Here is an 18,356-nt window from a genome sequence, read left to right on the forward strand (position 1 = left end):
TATAGGGGTGGCTATGGGTCTGATGGGACTGACAGCACTTAATAGCAACACCCTTTAAGAACACTCCAACTCACTTAGTTTCATTTCTCTGTTCATCAAGGATTTATAATAATGTATAACTAGGCTTTTTTTTCTCCTACTCTACCAGCTCCCACCCCTTAAGAAACATCCCTGTACACATGATTGTTGTTGTTAGTGCCCCAGCATCAGTATCGACCCAATGTACAACAGAACAAACACCACCTGGTCCTGAGCCATCCTCACAATTGCTGCTAAGCTTGAGTCCGTACTGCTGCCACTGTGCCAATCCATCTCGTTGAGGCCTCCCTCTTTTTATCCATCTCTCCACTTTACCAAGCTTGATGTCCTTCTCAAAGGACTGGTCCCTTTTGATAATATGTCCGAAGTATGAGAGATAAAGTCTGGCCATCTTGGCTCCTAAAGAATATTCTGGTTGTACTTCTTCCAAGACAGATTTGTTTGTTCTTCTGGTAGTCCATGGTATCTTTAATATTCTCCAACACCATAACTCAAATGCATCAATTCTTCTATGGTCTTCCTTATTCATTGTCCAACTTGCACATGCATATGAAATGTGAATGTGGTTCATTTACTAGTTAATTAACAAATCAGCGTTCTGGTTTATAACTTGATATTTTATGATTTGCTTGGTTGTTATGTGCCGTGGAGTTGGTTCTGACTCATAGCCACCCTGTACAGGGTTTCTGAAGCTGTAAATCTTTACAGGAGCAGAAAGCTTCATCTTTCTCCTGCGGAACAGCTGGTAGTTTTGAACTGCTGACCTTGAGGTTCACAGCCTGATTCGTAACCACTACGCTACCAGAGCTCCTTAGTGTGATTTAATTCTCCAGGCCCTGACAGAATTACTGAAATCTTTTTCTATTCTGTAAAGCTGAAGACAAGTAGTTTACTAAGATCTAAACACCCATAAGCCTCTGTGGTGTGGCATTAATCAGAGAAACCTTATTTCAGAATTTTAAAAAGAAAAAAAGATCTCCTTTTGTGGGTAGAAATTTAAAAATATACATAGCAGAGATTAGTATAACAAGAAAACAAACTTTTTTTCTGTCTAATCATTTATCCAAGGAGCTCTGGTAGCGTAGTGGTTATGAATCAGGCTGCTAACCTCAAAGCCGGCAGTTCAAAACTACCAGCTGTTCCGCAGGAGAAAGATGAAGCTTTCTGCTCTTGTTAAGATTTACAGCCTCAGAAACCCTGTACAGAGTCCCTATGAGTCAGAACTGACTCCACGGTACTTAACAACAACAACAATCATTTATCCGGTGTGGTGTTGTAGGTTAAGCACTGGACTGCTAACCACAAAGTCGGCAGTTCAAACTCATCTGCCACACCCCAAAACCCTAAGCTGTATGTACTTCTCAGCAAAAGGTATACACAATTTCAGATGAGTACCTGAAATGCCCAACATTATACTAAGGGAATCATTTGTTCTTAATTATCATAGGAACGCTTTGATAAAGTCAGTCAGTGATGCTTATTTTGTAAACAACTCGAATAATGATTCCAAAGATCATTGTTTTGTAAATAAACTGTTTGGCAGGCAACTATAAAGATGAAATACTTGTAAGTTTATCGATTGGGATGTATGAAGATGTGGCATTTTAATGAAATACAAGCCATCACAGGATTTGAATTGAAGGGGACACCCTTAGAGATCCTCTAGTTAAACCTGAAATTCCTATCTTTAAGCACATACGATCCATTCCAAAACTACCTTTGTATTAGAAGACAAATTGAGGCCTATGCATCTAATTTTTAAGCCACACCCGCAAAAACACACCCTCTTAAATTTTTGAGACAGAGAAAGACAGAAAAAAAAAGTTTTCAAGAAGCGCTAATGAACTTTAAAGAAATCACCAGTTTATCCCTCTAGTCACTCGTATAGCGTCTGGGGGAAAACCCATCAAATATTTAGGTTTTGTTTCCATCGTGTGGAGAAGCCACGATTTCAGTAACACCTACAGAAAGGTTCCTCACTGCTATATGAAATCCCTTCCATAATGTACATCGGTCCCTTTGATGGAGCCACATCGCGTCCGAGAGGAAAGTGCTAACTCTCCGGCAGCACCGGATCCGCTCAAGGGTTTTGCTGGGTGGGATTTGGCTATGGGTGGCGTTAGGCACGTGGAGACTTGGGGACAGGGGATGCGACTCCGGCTCTGGAATCCCCTCAGATATGAAGCCACTCCGACGTGGGCACACCAACCCCCACGGAGAGTCCTTCCAGTGAAGTTAGAGACTCGATGAGCCATAATGAACTCTCAGTTCATTTAACAAGCCCCTCACCCCCAGGTCCTCAGAGGCCCGCCTCTCTTCAGGGGTCCTGTGCCCCCCTGGGGGCGGTGACTGCCAACGCTCGGAGGGCGAGAAACGGCTCCCTAATCCGCTCGCTGGGTCCCTCTCTCCCCATAATGCACTGGGGCCAGCAGGAAGGCCGTTCCGACCCCTAATTTTCCCGCGAATTCAGTTCAAAGAGGCGGCCGGGCCCGCGATCGGCAGCGCGCACGGGCCAACCAAGCCGGGCCTCCTGGAGAAGCGCCTCCGCGTGACTGACGGGGCAATCCGCGGGCCAACGGGCTGAGTGGCCGGGCGGCGCGCGCTCCCGCTGGCCAATCAGAGCGCCGGGCGGGGGAGGTAGGCGGAGCGAGGCTAGGGTAGGGTGAGCGGCCTCGGGAGCAGAGCGGGGCTGTGAGGAGGAGACACTTTTTTTTTTTTTTTTTTTTTTAAGCCTCCCTCCTTCCCTCCTCTCCTCCTCCCTTCCCTTCCCCTCTCCTCCCCTCTCTCCTCCTTCCCCCCTCGGTCCGCCGGAGCCTGCTGGGGCGAGCGGTTTGTATCGCAGGCGCTTACTCTCCGGGGCCGCCCGGCGGGTAGCTGGCGGGGGGAGGAGGCAGGAACCGCGATGGCGCCTCAGAAGCACGGCGGTGGGGGAGGGGGCGGCTCGGGGCCCAGCGCGGGGTCCGGGGGAGGTGGCTTCGGGGGTTCGGCGGCCGTGGCTGCGGCGACTGCTTCGGGCGGCAAATCCAGCGGCGGGGGCTGTGGAGGCGGCGGCAGTTACTCGGCCTCGTCGTCGTCCTCCGCGGCGGCAGCGGCTGGGGCCGCGGTGTTACCGGTGAAGAAGCCGAAAATGGAGCACGTCCAGGCTGACCACGAGCTTTTCCTCCAGGCCTTTGAGAGTGAGTGTGGACGGGTCTTTGAGGGGAAGGCTCGCCACCTATTCCAGCTTTGGGGAGACGGGACTCTCCTCTCGGGCCCCCCTTCCTCACCGGGTGTCCACTTGATTGGGGAGTGGAGGGAGAAATAGAGGCGGGTTTGCGCTTTAAGGAGACCTGAAGTCTCGGGCCTTTTGGGGAGGTGGGCTAGGGGGTCCGGGGCAGGATCTTGACTCTTAGGCTCCGGGGCTCCATGTTCTGAGCCGGCTGCTTTCAGACCGAAGATGCAGTCAGATTCTGGGGACGAGTTCTTGTTTTCTTCTCGCCTTTCGGACTCTTAGAAGTACGAGGGGTTTGGTGGTTAGGTTTTGAGAAGCAAAATGAAGCCTGTGAAGGGATCGGTGTGGTGAGACCAGCCAAATTGCCGGGAGTTTGAAATGCCTTCGCACGAACTTGGTGCCGCATTTTAACACCGCACCTTTTGAGGCTTCGGATCTTTCAAATCTCTCAGCCCATTTTCTGGGTACCGAAACTGAGACACGAGGAGTGCTTAAGCGCCTTTCCTGCTCTTGAGCCAATCCCTTTGGTGGCCTCAGTCCGGGACGTCTTCCTTTCGTCAGTTTAGGTTTTTCAGGTCGGTTTCGGGCGTGAAACTGACTTATTTGGAAAGGGAAGACCACTGTCTTGTGAAACAGACAATGGAACTTATCAAAAAGCATCGTGACTCGATAAATAAATCCTGTTCTTTAATGAATGTTGCACCCTCCTTGTTTTCCTTTTTATTTGATTGTGGATGTTTTAGTTTGAGTGATCTCTGGAGTATCTTATATAAACTTGAATCAACCCAACCCTCCCACTGAACGTCTTTATTTACAATTTTACCGTGGCATATGCTAGGGCATGGTATCAGCTGTGCTTGGAAAGACGTATTAACAAACGTCTGATACCCTACCTTAGTTCTCTCTCGTTTCGACTTCATGAAATTATAATTGAAACTTTATGGAAGGAATTTCAGTTTTTACTGAAGTGATTATTGAACCTACTTGAGAGAAATTCGTGTTATTCTTATTTTTATTTATATTACTTTAAAAAAACCTGGAGATGCTTTCATTGGGAATATGGTGGAGAACTATGACAAACATACGTTTCTAATCCTCTGTAAAAGTTACCACTTTTTAATTTGAATTGAATTAAAACGAAACAAATTGAAGATTAGGTGGGAATTTTGAAAATTCTTTCTAAATGTTATTGGAAGACATCCTCCAAGAAAGTTTTAAGTGTTTGCTTTTTGATGAGTCCACTTCAGCGACATCAGCTGTCACTAAGCGCTCAATCTGGTCACAAACTTGATTCTCTAATACAGATGTTAGTTTCTGGGACATTTAGATGCTTTAATTACATATTAATATAGCTACTCATAGTTCATTTTGGTGCTTTAGTAAAACAAGTGATACTAATGGTTCACTAATGTACTGCGATATATGCATATAAAATATTTTCCATCATAGCAAATTTAATTTTAACTATTCAGTATTAAAAGATTTCTTTGAGAACCTGTCAATTGCTTTAAAAAAATGTGTTGAAGTTTTACTCATGTATTGAGGTAAATATTTACACTGAGCAAAATAGATATTAATTTAAACACTAATTAGAAATAAATGTTGAAGGTTTTAGCTACAGTCACGTTGTGGCCCAAGTGTCTAATACTGATATAACATCTGTAGTAAGACATCTAGGAAAAGTTTCATCCTATTTTGGCTGGCTACTATTCAAATTTTAAAAATCAACTAAATGAAAATTTTATTTGGCATCAAAAAATGATTTTTTTAGTGACTACCTCATTTTAGCTGTTTTTTTTGGGGGGGGATGAGTTATAAGTAAGTTAGTTAAATTTAGCTACTGTTCAAGTCTGCACATAGATTAGTTTGAGCAATAGGTATGGTAGAAATGCAAGGTTAAGGACAAGATTGTAGAGAACTTTATATTTAAATAAATCTAGATGCATTTTGTGAATGGATGTCATAAGTCTAATGTATTTTGATTTTACTGTGCATATTAATTTCCTGGAGATATTATTTAGTACATGATTTCCATATAACAAGTGATCAGTTTATATTGGTGATAACACAGCCTGGGTTGGTATTTTTCTGACAAATTAAGTGATAAATAAATTTAGATAATATTTGAATTTTGTTCCCTGTTACCCAGAACCAACACAGATATATAGATTTCTTCGAACTCGCAATCTCATAGCGGTAAGTAATCAAATAAATTTAGTGTAATTTTTTTCTTTAAAACTACATTGTTATTTAATTTTAATATTTTTAAAACTTTTTCTTATAGCCAATATTTTTGCACAGAACTCTTACTTACATGTCTCATCGAAACTCCAGAACAAACATCAAAAGGTACATCTTATGAATCTTATTTTAAACTGATCAAAGCATGTTAAAGTTCTGTTTTAACTTTAACTATTTCTAATAAAAGATTAAATGTGAAAACTGAGATGGAAGAGTGAATGATTGAATTAGTTGTATAGCAGTCTTTGATGCTATTTTTGTGAATCCTGATTTATTACCAAATTTTTTTCCTTATAGAAATTTCAGTAGTAAAATGAATGAAAAGAGTATTTTTTCTTATGCTGCTAGTATATAACAGTGTTTTATGTGCCTAGCAATAAAGAATTAGCTCCCATAAAGACAGGTTCAGAAAGTTTCATGTGATATATTTGATGATGATTTTTATGAAGTCAATAGGATGAATGTTATTAAAAACAAGACTTATTCTTCTGGTCTGAAAGTGGAGTCTGGAAGTGTAGGGTAATACTTATGTTTTCTTATGTAGCATTTAACACTTCACCATATGTAATAATATATAGAATGCCAGATTTCTTGTCCTAGATGCAAGCTTATATTTGTTGAGCATATCAAGTGAACAACTTTATATTTAAAGAAGCAAATTTTTTCTACTTAGCATTCAGTTTTGGTGTTATTTTAGTCTTGACATAGTAAAAGTATTTGACTAGCTCAATAAACAACTTTGGATATTCTTTGGTTGGTTGGTTGGTTGGTTGGTTGGTTATTTATGTGCCGTGGAGTTGGTTCTGACTCATAGCGACCTTGTACAGGGTTTCCGAGTCTGTAAATCTTTATGGGAGCAGAAAGCCTTATCTTTCTCCCGTGGAACAGCTGATAGTTTCGAACTGCTGACCTTAAGGTTCACAGCCTGATATTCTTACTAGTTATTAAATAGGCATCACTTTTTTTATAAGACCAGTTCTCTAACCCCTGAGCTATGGAGCCAACCTTTACGTTACTTTTTCTGGAGCAAGACATAGTTGAACTTTATATCTAGGTGTCTTTTGAAGGTTTAAATGTTTAAAACTTCTGGCATTCTTTCTGAATCTAGAGAAAGAGCATTGTATTTAATACATAAAACTTACCAACTACCTTGGTAGCTAGGAAAGAGATGATGGATTAAGCAACAGAATTAAATCTGTCAGCTCTATTTGTTGCCAGGGTTCAGCAAACTTTTTTTTTTTTATGAAGGACCAGATAATAAAAATATTTTAAACTTGTGGGCCAGAAGGCAAAATTGAAGGTGTTATGTAGGTGTTGTTCAGTGCCGTCGAATTGGTCCCAGCTTACAGGGATTCTGAGGAATGGCTGGTGGGTTTGAACTATCACCTTGTGGTTCAAGTTGACCTTGTGGTCCAGTACTTATTCTTCAGTGCAGAGAACAAATTTTTTTATTGATGAAATTAAAAACATAATAATAATTTAGTATAATTTTTTTGTGATACAGACATTAGCAAGCAATTATGTTGTCATTTCCTAGCAAATGGATTACAAATGTTTATCTGTAAAAACCACTCTTAGCTCATGTGCTGTACAAAAACAATTGGTAGGCTGGATTGGAACCATGGCCTATGTAGTTCTCAGTCCCTTGATCTATATAATAATAATGATTTAGAAGTCAATTTTTTCCCTGTCATTTAAGTATATTTAATATGGAAGACGATTAAGTTATTTTATGATGCAACCTGATTTTAATTTTAAAAGTTGTTATTAAAAATGTTAAGTGCTATTGAGTCGGTTCCAACTCACAGTGACCCTATCTGGGGTTTCTGAAGAATGACTAGTAGGTTTGAATCACCAACCTTGTGGTTAGCAGTCAGTTCTTATCCTATAGCACCACACACCGGGAGTCCTATTTTAAAGTAAGTTTAAGTTAATTTATAAATGAATTAAAAAGTACTTATTTAAAATTCATCAGTTTCTTGCCATGTCTCTTTGTAAGATACATTTCTGTTGTCCACCAAAAGGAGACAGTTTTGAAGTTTGATAGTAGAAACTATTTTCTGAATTATGAAGTTTGATAGTAGAAACTGTTTTCTGAATTATTGCCGTTCAGGAGATTTTAGCTTTGGGGCATTTTGAAGTAATTTAGCAGCTAAGAAATATATAAATCTCACTCCAGTTAGTTTATTATGTAAAGAAATTACTTCTTTTGTTATTTGCCTGACCTATAGTATAAGACTGATTTTTAACATACTACAATTTTTATCTTCAAATGAGTCCTCTTTAAAGTAGGTGGTGACTTGGGAAGGTGGCACATTTGGTCCAGTGATAGTAGTACCTTTTGTTCAAAGTGTTTTTGGAACTTTTTCAGGATTTCGATAATATTCTACCTAGTCTGGAAATAAGCCTGACATTCCCTTTGAAGACATGCATTTCAGTTGTATGTAATAATTTTGGTATATTTGTTAAACTCATGGTATACTCTAGTCTCAGTTAATAGAAGTTTTAAGATTTTACAGGCTAATACTATACTAAGGAACCCTAGTGACATGGTAGGACAAACACTGAGCTGCTAACCTCAGGGTCTGCAGTTCAAAGTCAGTAACAGCTTTGCAGAAGGAAGATGAGGCTTTCTACTCTTATATTTACAGCTTCGGAAATCCTACATAGGGTGACTATAAGTTGGAATCTACTTGATGTCATTGGGTATGATTTGGAAAATATAGGTGAGGAGAAAGACACCTTTTATTGAATCTGCTTCTTAATCCTCCCATGAAAATTAACTTTTAAAATGCTTGAATTTAAAAAAAGAAAAAAATTCTCCTTTTTCATGACCTTTCACTTGGTTGACTGCTTATTCATGGGAGAAAGATGTGGGCAGTTGTGTTCCGTAAGACTGTTAAGTGCCTTTGAGTTGGTTCCAACTCCTAGTGACCTTGTGTTTCTGAGAAGCTGCTTTGGTAAGTTTGAACTGCAGACCTTGTAGTTAGCAGTCCAGAGCTTATTCCTACAGTGTCACATCAGGACTCTGTATAAGATTATAGCGTTGGAAACCCTATGGGGTGGTTCTACACTATCCTCTGGGGTTGCTATGAGTCGGTATCAACTAAAAAGTAATGGTTTTTGATAATAACTATTTCCTTAGTTAAATCTGAGAATAGCAGCGCCTTTCTAAAGAAAAGAGATATTTGGTGTTCGGAGAGAGGGTCTGCTTTTGTGTTGTTGGCTATGGTGTTTTGGTTTTCTAAGGAAGGCTGGGTTGCTTTTGTGATGTCATCTATTTCAAATGTTAATATTCTGTTCTATGCACAGCTTCTTGTTGAAGAGGTGAACCTTGGGATTTATGGCCTTGCATTTCTTCCTACAAATAGAATTTCTTCTTAATCATTATATATACATGAAAGCATTCTTAGAAGGATTCAGTAACTTCACAGCCCTCCAGTATACTAACCTTTCAAATTTATACTGACAAGTTCTCTGTAACTAACCTGTGAAAGTCCTTCATTTTCTTCTTTTCTTATCTGTGGCGATTGAAAATGCATTGCCATTCTTCATAGAGTATGTCTTACTGTGATCTAGTGGATAAAATTTTAATATTGAAGGTTTCAGTAACTGGAAAGGTAAAGAGATGCCTTTTTTTTTTTTTTTTTTTTTAAGAAATAAAGGTTTAACAGTGTACTCATTCACTTGAAACACAAACTTTACCAATTTTACTTTTTCTATCAGTGTTTTACTGCAATGTATTTACATGAGCATTTCTTGTTGGTAGTTTTTAGTTACAGTAGTTGATTACATATAATAACTTTGAGGAATGAGCAAATGGTAATTTCTAGTATCTGTTTAAATTTTATAAGGTAATAAATTAATGTGGAATGCATTAATCTTTTAAAGTCTTAAATTCAAAGAAATATTAGTATAAAGAGAAACATTTGTTACCAATTAAAGATTTAATTTTTTTTCTTAAACTTTTTCATAAACAATTTAAGGGGAAAAAATTATGATTTTATGGGCATGTTCTTGTCCTGTAAATATCAAAATCTTTTCATGATAATAAGAACCATCTTTAAATATGAACTATCACTTTCTTGTTAAGTACTGTTGAGTTGGTTCTGACCCCTAGTAACCCTTTATAGGGTTTCCAAGGAGCATCTAGTGAGTTTGGACCACTAACCTTGCAGTTCAAACTGACTTTTGGTTGAGCGCCACACCAGGACTCCTCACTTAACTTTAGGCTTTGCTAATAGTCTTTGAAGGAGCTCTGGTAGTGTAGTGGTTACGAGTCAGTCTGTTGATCTGAAGGTCCGAAGTTTGAAACTACCAGTGGTTCTGGGAGAGAAAGATGAGGCTTTCTGCTCCCTTAAGGATTTATAGCCTTGGAAGCTATACAGGATCACTAAGAGTTGGAACCGAATTCACAGCACATAGTCAACCAATGAATAATAATCTTTTAGAATACCTTATAAACTTTAGATATGTTTTGTAGGGTCTCCATTTTTATCTGATGATACCAGTATATGTAATGATACCAATATATATTTGTCAGGTTACTTAAGTAGAGTATAAATGTTTCAAAATATATATAATCTGCATTTGTTTGGTTCAGTTTAACAGATGCTTGAATACCTACCTAGTACAAGGCACCATGCCAAGCACTAACTACATGGTTTTCTTTAAAGAAAAGCATTCTCTGCCCTTCAGGAGTTTATCATCTAGTAGGATAAATAAAATATTTATATAAGTTTCATATGTAGGAAACTAAATGTTAAAATAAATATAAACCAAATGCCATGTGTAAAGAGAAATCACTCTGGGTTGGGAATAATAAAAGGTTTCCTGGGAACCTTTGGTGCGTGAAGATTTAACTGCTATACTATAGCATACTTTCTCAAAAGTATTCATTGTTGTAGCTAACTACCCTTAATTTTTCTTACTAAAAATAATCAGTTTTCCATCTTACCTACTATAGTGACAATAAAGTATAATTTATTTGCTTTTCCCAGTTGAGAAGTGATTACTTTGTTTATCTGTTTCTTCCAGGAAAACATTTAAAGTTGATGATATGTTATCAAAAGTAGAGAAAATGAGAGGAGAGCAAGAATCTCATAGGTAAGATAACCTGTCAGTTTATATTAAGTAATATAATTGAGGAAAGAGGAAAATTTATAGTGATCATTTTTCTAGTGATTACCTTGCTATAAATAAGGAATTAAAAGGAACCTTTAATTGCTCCAAACTCATATACAAATCAGGAATTTCTTCTGCAGCATTCCTGGAAGAGAGTCTTTAAGCCTCAGCTTAAACACCTCCAATTTCAGGGAACTGCCTTTTTATTTACTTTTTTACCATTTTTTTTTTGCATTTTGAATCAAAGTCTCTCTTAATTCTGCAGTTAGTCTTAATGCTACCACTTCATCTAAGGAGAGGTGAGACTCTGATTTTTGGTACACTTACTGTTTGCTAGGTGCTGTGGCTAGTTTCACAGTATCATGTTCTCTGTTTTTAAGTAATCATCTTCAGAGTAATCTCGAAATGAGAGAGGCTTTCTTCTTCCACAGCTGTCCTTCCTGTCATTTAAATCTTTAAAGCAGAATATTTCCAACATTATATTTTTTAAATGCTTCTTTGCATGATCATATGAGAAACTTGATCCTTTGGACAGATTCACCTTTCTGTATGTTTTCAAATATGATACATAGAATTAATTGCTGCATGTACTGATTCCCCTCTTTTTTGTGCACTATCTTCCATTTATCCTCTGATACATGTATACTAAAGAAAGTTGAATACGATTTTAAAGAAAAACAGGAACTTGAAGTTGTATTTGTTCATTCATTGACTACTTTTAGGGATACTTGTAGAATCCTAGGTTTTAAAAATGAAGTTGGAAAAATTACCAAAATGGATTTCCATTGAAGATTGTGTGAAATACTGGATTAACAATACTTCGTTCATGGTTTCTCATTGTTTTAACAGTGACTGGTATAAGATTATATATATTTTGTTTTATTGTTTAACTTTTTATTGTGAATTGAGTAAAGGTTTATGTCATATATAGTTTAAATGCCTTTTAAATTAGGTGATTTTATTTTTTGAATTGTAAAATCGCACTTAAAAATTTTCTGTCTTAAAAATCTTATAAGATTGGAGTATAATTTGCATTTCCATATCTAGGCGGTCTTCGACTAATAAATAAACTAAAAGTTAGATCCCAAATCTTTATTTAGTCTATCAACCACTGCCCAAGAATTACCTTAAAAAAGAAGATCGCATATATTTCCAATGGATGTACTTTCTGTTGTTGCTTCAATTTCTGTTCCAAATCTTTGTCTGGTCACCTACCCTAGACAGACCTCTTGGGTTCCTCAGGGTCTTTATTAAGCTTTAAACTCCCTGCTTATTTTTTCCTCACCATTTTACTAGTTTACCCTCCATGCTTTCTGTGGTCCCAAATGAGAAGAAAGAATGAACCAAGAAGAGGAAAATGTGACCTTTTCTTCATCTTTCCTATCAAAGTTCTACCTTCATTGCTGTTAACCCTACATTAGCTTTGAGAAATATTACTTCTACCTTAGTGTATGTGTTGTGAGGAAAGTTGGTTATACTGGCCAATGTTCTTTGAACAACCTCTCACCCAACATATTTAGTTCCTTTTAAACCAGTAGATTCAATAGGTAAGCCAGTACTAAAACAGGAGTGTTAAACAACTCACAGAAATATTAGAGGGTTATGTAAAATTTGTTTGTAATTTTGTAAGGCAATATTTTTAATGCTTAGGGTCCACTTGGAACCAGCGAGTTGTCCATTTCAACCACTCAGGATCTTCTATGTTTGCCTCAGTGTGTTGCTCCTAGAAAAACTCAAATGAATTGGGAAATTGCTTCATTTGAAGTCTACCCCAAGACACTTGTAACTTACTAGTAAGCTAAATAACTTACTACAGTATATTTAGCTTCTAAAATTGGGTATTCTACTAAAATGATCTCTCACAGAGTTGTCAGATATACCTTTACAATCAATATATAACTGTAAAACTTTGCTTGTAAATTCTGTTGTCACATTCTTCCTAAGAGGGAAAAAAAAAAAAACTTTGTTCTAAGGCGTTAATTGAAGTCAAAATCTTAAATTACATACAGGAGTATCTTTCTTCCTCCATTCTTAATCTGTACCATTTCAGACATAGAGATCTCATTTAGTTTGATTGGATCCTGTACTTGTTCAAGCAGTTGTAATTTGAGAGACTTGTTGTTTTTATTGTGAATTGAGTGATAGTTTACATGGGAGTACATCAGTTTAACACTCATTGCTTCATTGCAAAGATTATAATCCCCTCCATGCATCATCATTCAACAGTATTTGCTTCTGTTCCCTCTGTTTTTTTGGGGGAGAGGGATGTACACAAAACACTCAGGAATATATAATAATTTAAACAACCAAAGGGCACACTCTGCAAGCTTGCCTTCTGGCCGCCTGCACTCAGTCTTTCTCTTTCCATGAGTTTAGGGTCCTCAGCTGCTCTCTCTCTCCATGTCCTCATCTCTGCCTCCATCTCTGGATAGGGTCCCACATTCCGCTGGTGCTCTTCTCCTTTGATGGCCCTAGGGTCCTCTGTTCCTGGAATATAAGATTAACTACTCCCCCCTTTTTGTTATAGAACGTCTACCTTTACAGTTGTGACAATTATGATAACAGTTACTGTTGAGTCATAATCTTATCCCCATCTCTCTTCACCAGACCCATCTAGACAAGATGAAAACTATTCAGTGGGGACTTTTACCTTGACCCGCACACTCTTTTTTTTCTTTCCCGCACACTCTTAAACTAAATTTCCTCTTGAGAACTTGTAAACCAGTCACTTTGTGCCTTTATTTTCCCCTCATTTTAGGTAGCCAATGTCTAAGTTGCTTGTCCCTATCAACTCTGTATACAGAAGGGATATGATTGATAACTTGATGTGAAGACTCCTTCCCGCTTAGTTGGTATTTTGAGCTACTACATCCATAAGTAGAGTCCTGGTGTGGCGCTGTGAGTTACTGTGCTGGACTAAGTTGTTTGAACCTCAAGGTCGGCAGTTCAAGCTCACCAGCCACTTGGAAACCCTATACAAGTTCGCTATGGGTTGGAACTGACTTGACGGTACTTGACAACAAAAACATCCATAAGTATAGGTCAAGTTCATCAAATTGTAGCAATTTATACTTATTTTCTTTATCAAAAATTGTTTACTTTCTCTAGTTGAGTTCTGATTATCAAGCCATTGAGGCTGGGTCAAATGGGTACTATCTGCAAGTTTGTGCATTTTTGTGTGTCTCCCCTCAGTTCATATCAGCTAGATGCTTCACTCTCTGCTCTAGCCCTCCATGGCTATGTCCTTGTCCCTGGGCTTAGGAATCCCCAGGTCTCACCACACTTCAGACCAACCAGCCCTTCCTCTTCTTTCTCATCTCCACGTCAAAGGGTATCTGACTTTCACTAAAATTTGTGATGTTTCATCGCTTTCAAATTGTAATAGCTTCATTCCAAACCCCAATATATTTCATTTTCACAATTCCAGGAGTAATGTCTGTCCATCTATCTATCTAGAGTCCTGGTTGGCACTGTAGGATAAGCACTCAACCAAAAGATAATTTTGAACCACAAGGTTCAAACTCACCAGCCACTTTTTGGAAACCCTATATTGGGTCACTGAGTCAGAACTGACTCGGTGGCACTTAACAACAACATCCATCCATCCACCCATCTGTTATCCATCTATCTAGCAGTGTTCAAGCCCCTGAATAAAATCAATCATATGCCAAAAGCAATTATGACATTTGTATTTACTTTAAATCTAAATTAAATTCATAGCATTGTTAAAAAGAAAGCTGATGTTCAGGATATTTTATGTATTTTAGATTCTAGATGTATATAATTGTCTTACTAGTCAGAGTTATTTATGGACATTTAATTAGGAGAAGGAGTTGATAGAAAAAAAAAATAGCAAAACATGGGACTAAATTCATGACAATATACCAGAATTGTCATTTGTAACCTTAAATTCTAGAATAGAGCCTATCATCTAGGTGTATTGTTTTTCTTTTTTTTTTTTTTGCAGAGTTGCTTCTGTAAACTCCAAAGCAATGAACAAATTTTGGAAATTAACTTCTAGACTCTAGGCTCTTCCAGTGGTCTGTTCTTGGCTTTTTTGGTGTGGTTATATAAATTTAAAACATAATTATTTTCTTTTCTAGCATGTCTGGTAAAATGCCTTATATTCTTTTAAACTCGAGTTTCTTGTGAGTCTGAGCAAGGACTATGATTTACAGAATAACTTCCTTGCTTTTTGTTAGTTTTCCATCCTAGCAAGATCCCAGTCTTAATCAATTTTGGAACTCTCTTTAGTAACTGCTTACTTCTGAGGATATCTCCATTGACTGAAATGTGTCAGTGGAGCCAAAAGAGAAGCAGAATGCTTCCTTGCTTCTTATACTTTTCTGGCCCACTGTTAGTAGCTGCACAAGTCCTTTCAAACATTACCTGAGCTAGAATTTTTAACTAGGGAATATCGGGGGGCTTCAAAAAGTTTGTAGAATACTTTCATTCTCTTTCAATTCCATTTCCACCAACTTTTTGAAGCCCCTCATATAAGTTCAATACGTTAAAGCCTGTGTATTCGGTTGACAAGACAAAGTGCCATTCATGATCTCCCACACACACACATGCACATTATGACGTAAGTTTTAAAATTACTTGTTTTTGTTTGCTTTTGAGTTGGTTCAGGCTCATAATGACCCTGTATAAGGTTTCCAGAGGCAAACTGGGTGGGTTTGAACTGACAGCCTTACAGTTTCTAGTCTGATGCTTATCCTGTAGTGTCACATCATGGCTGTTTAGGCGTCAGTAATATTTTCTAAACATCTTTTTATAATATAATGAGATCTGGATCTCTTACCCCCACCCCTGGTATTCCCACTTCCTTCACATACCTCGAGGCAGTCATTCTAATAAGCCTTAGAAGATGTAATGGTTAGCAGAACAGATGAACACGCTGCCTTTATGGACCTTAGTGTCTAGAGCAGAGAAAGATGTTTGATATTTCTTCATGATGGTATAGGGACCAAGGCCTTGTTTCGTACATAGAGTCTATGTGAGTTAGAATTGACTTGATGGCATCTAACAACAGCAACAACTATAATAAGTTCTGGGAAAGAAAGAATAAAAAGACTGTGAATATACAAAGTAGGGGAACCAGTTCCTGATTGAGGTGTTGGATTTAGGAATAGGTATGTACAGGGTCGCTATAGGTCGGAACCGACTCAACGGCACTTAACAACAACAACATCGGTCAGAGAAGTCTTACCTGAGATTTGAAAGATGACTATGTAGGAGTGAAGTGGGGAGGAGGATGAGCGGGCATATGGATCTAAGTAAAGGGGGTATTAATCAAGTCATTTAAGGAGCTGTCAAGAGGCTCAAATAGCTGACTAGGGAGAATGAGAAGAGTGATGTGATGAGGCTGGAGCATTTTAGGGTATGGCCAGATAATGCAGGGTATTACAGGCTAGTTCAATATGTTGGTCTTTATTCTAAACATCCTAAGTTTTAAATAGAAGCATTGCATTAATGGTTTTTCCCCTGCCCTTCTGTAGACTCATCTACATTTGTAAAAGTTTAGGCTAGTTCTTAAGTTGGTCATATACTTCTTTTCCATCATCAGTAAGATTTCATTGTCCTCTTTTCTTTTTTCCAACAATCTTGTCTTTGACTGTACATTTATTTGAAATGGTTTTCAAATTAGCATATTTTCACTCTTGAATTTTAGTTCTATTCTTTATTCAGAAACCGAGCCATAATTTAAAAAATATATATCTATTCCTGAAGCTTCTTCATTTGCCTCTGAACATATCTAATTCTTAAAATCAAAATGTTAGAAAACAAATTTTAAGAAATTTCCTTCTTATATAATCTTTAGATTTATAATAATTACTTTTTCTCTGCCATACTAATAGAAAGTGATTTATTTACTAGACTATCCCATTCACCTATATCTTCTCACTACAAAATGTTCCTGTTTTTTGTCTGAACCCTATGTTTTTGAGTTCCTGGATTCTGAAACAATGGGCTTGATGTAATCAATGATTGCTCAGCTTTATACATCTCAGAATTAAGCATGTAAGAAAAGTTGAGTGGCTGGCATCTTAAGAGGGCAGATGCCAAATAGCTGTCAAAAGACTTGTCTTATTTTGAGGTAACACGGTCATGACCTAAAAAATGAAACTTTATACCTGCTCATGTGTGCAAATTAGAAGCACTAATCTTGGTCTCTTTCTAGCATGAAAATTTAGTGGCCTTTTATGGGATCTGGTCATTCTTAAAATGTGAAGTTCCTATGTGAATCATGTTTCAAAATGTTAATCCCTTATGAACTTAAAGTAGTAGACTACTTCAGAGCTGTGAGATGTTTATTTTTGAAACTTAGTATCCCCGAATTTCAAATTCCCTGTCCAGTTTCCTATTGCCATGTTGCTTGGCTCCTGAGAAAATATGGATAGATGAGCCTGATCCTTATATGTTATTCTGATCATGTAAGCTGGATCCTTTGTTTTTGTTGCTAAGTGCCATCAAGTCAGTTCCCATTCAGTGATCCTGTATAGCATTTTCAAGGAGTGTCTGGTGAGTTTGAACTGCTCACTCTAGGGTTAGCCGTCCAGTGCTAATCCTACAGTGCCACACCAGGTTCTAGATCCTGTATAAAGCCTAAGACATAAAGGCCTGAGCAACCTTAAAGTTTATTTTCTTTGTCTTCCTCTGATTCAACTTAACCAATTAAAATGGGAATGCAGTAACCATAAGAGAGGAGTATGAATCAAGAATGGAAGAAAACCTTTTTTCCTCAGATGATGTCACCTATGAAATGAGTCATCTGGGCCTCATTATTTCACTGTATGTATTCTGTGTACGTATCAGTGTTTACTTTTAGTGGGAGAATGGAAGTTGTACATAGCAGCCCACTTTTCCAACTTTTTTTTTTTAAGCTGGTGAATTGAAATTTGCAATTGCTTTTCTAAAAGAAACAGTATTGTTATGTAGGCTGGAAGTGCAGGTTATCTCATTTAATATATAATGTACCATTTGAATCAGTGTTGTCAACAATCTGTGAAAGGATTTTTTTTTTTTAAATTTCTTTTGTTTTTTAGAATGATACTGAAGTCTCATTTTCAGTTTTTAACTTATCTTGTAGAATGGTAACTGGTTGCCTAATGACATCAATCTGCAGACCACATTTTGAATAACACTGATTTGAAATATTTTCTAAAGTAGATCATTGCAAGATAATGTTTCTGGCATTTCACAGTTGAAGTTTAGAAGAAATTTTCCATAAAGTAAATAATACTACTAGTGCTACAGTACAGGCATTCCCTGATTTATGATGGGATTATATTCTGATGATTGTGCTGTAAGTAGATTGTAAGTAAATTGAATACTTCTCTCTTTTTTTTTTTTACTTTTCATTATTATTTTCTTTTATTGTCTGTATTTTTATAAATCTAGTCTTTATATTTGGGAGTTGTAAATATTACATATACCTTACACATATGATAAAGTCAGCAAATGACACACTGCATTGTATATAGTATATTTGTATATAGTATATTTACTAACGATGTTAGGTGCTGTTCTGACTCAGAGATCCTGCATAGGGCTTTCTAGGATTCCTTATTGATGATTGTTGTTGTTGTTAGGTACCATCGAGTCTGTACCAACTCATAGCGACCTTATGCACAGCAAAACGAAACACTGCCCAATCCTGGGCCAGCCTCACTATTGTTGCCAAGTTTGAGTCCATCAGTGCTGCCACTTGGCCAGTCCATCTCACTGGGGGGGGGGG

The 18,356-nt window shown here is 37.6% G+C and overlaps 1 protein-coding gene across 1 annotated transcript in view; it reads left to right on the forward strand.

The window, feature by feature from the left end:
- The first annotated feature begins 2,716 nt into the window (after positions 1-2,716).
- The window catches only part of SUZ12 (SUZ12 polycomb repressive complex 2 subunit), a 59,847-nt gene continuing 44,207 nt past the window's right edge, over positions 2,717-18,356 (forward strand). The window contains exons 1-4 of the mRNA XM_006832295.1: positions 2,717-3,215; positions 5,400-5,446; positions 5,535-5,599; positions 10,529-10,597. Of these exons, the coding sequence (XP_006832358.1) occupies positions 2,942-3,215; positions 5,400-5,446; positions 5,535-5,599; positions 10,529-10,597 (455 nt within the window). The 5' untranslated portion in view covers positions 2,717-2,941. The remainder of the gene's footprint in view (positions 3,216-5,399; positions 5,447-5,534; positions 5,600-10,528; positions 10,598-18,356) is intronic.

Source organism: Chrysochloris asiatica, unplaced genomic scaffold (genome assembly GCF_000296735.1).
Source record: "Chrysochloris asiatica unplaced genomic scaffold, ChrAsi1.0 scaffold00007, whole genome shotgun sequence".
NCBI classification, from domain to species: domain Eukaryota; kingdom Metazoa; phylum Chordata; class Mammalia; order Afrosoricida; family Chrysochloridae; genus Chrysochloris; species Chrysochloris asiatica.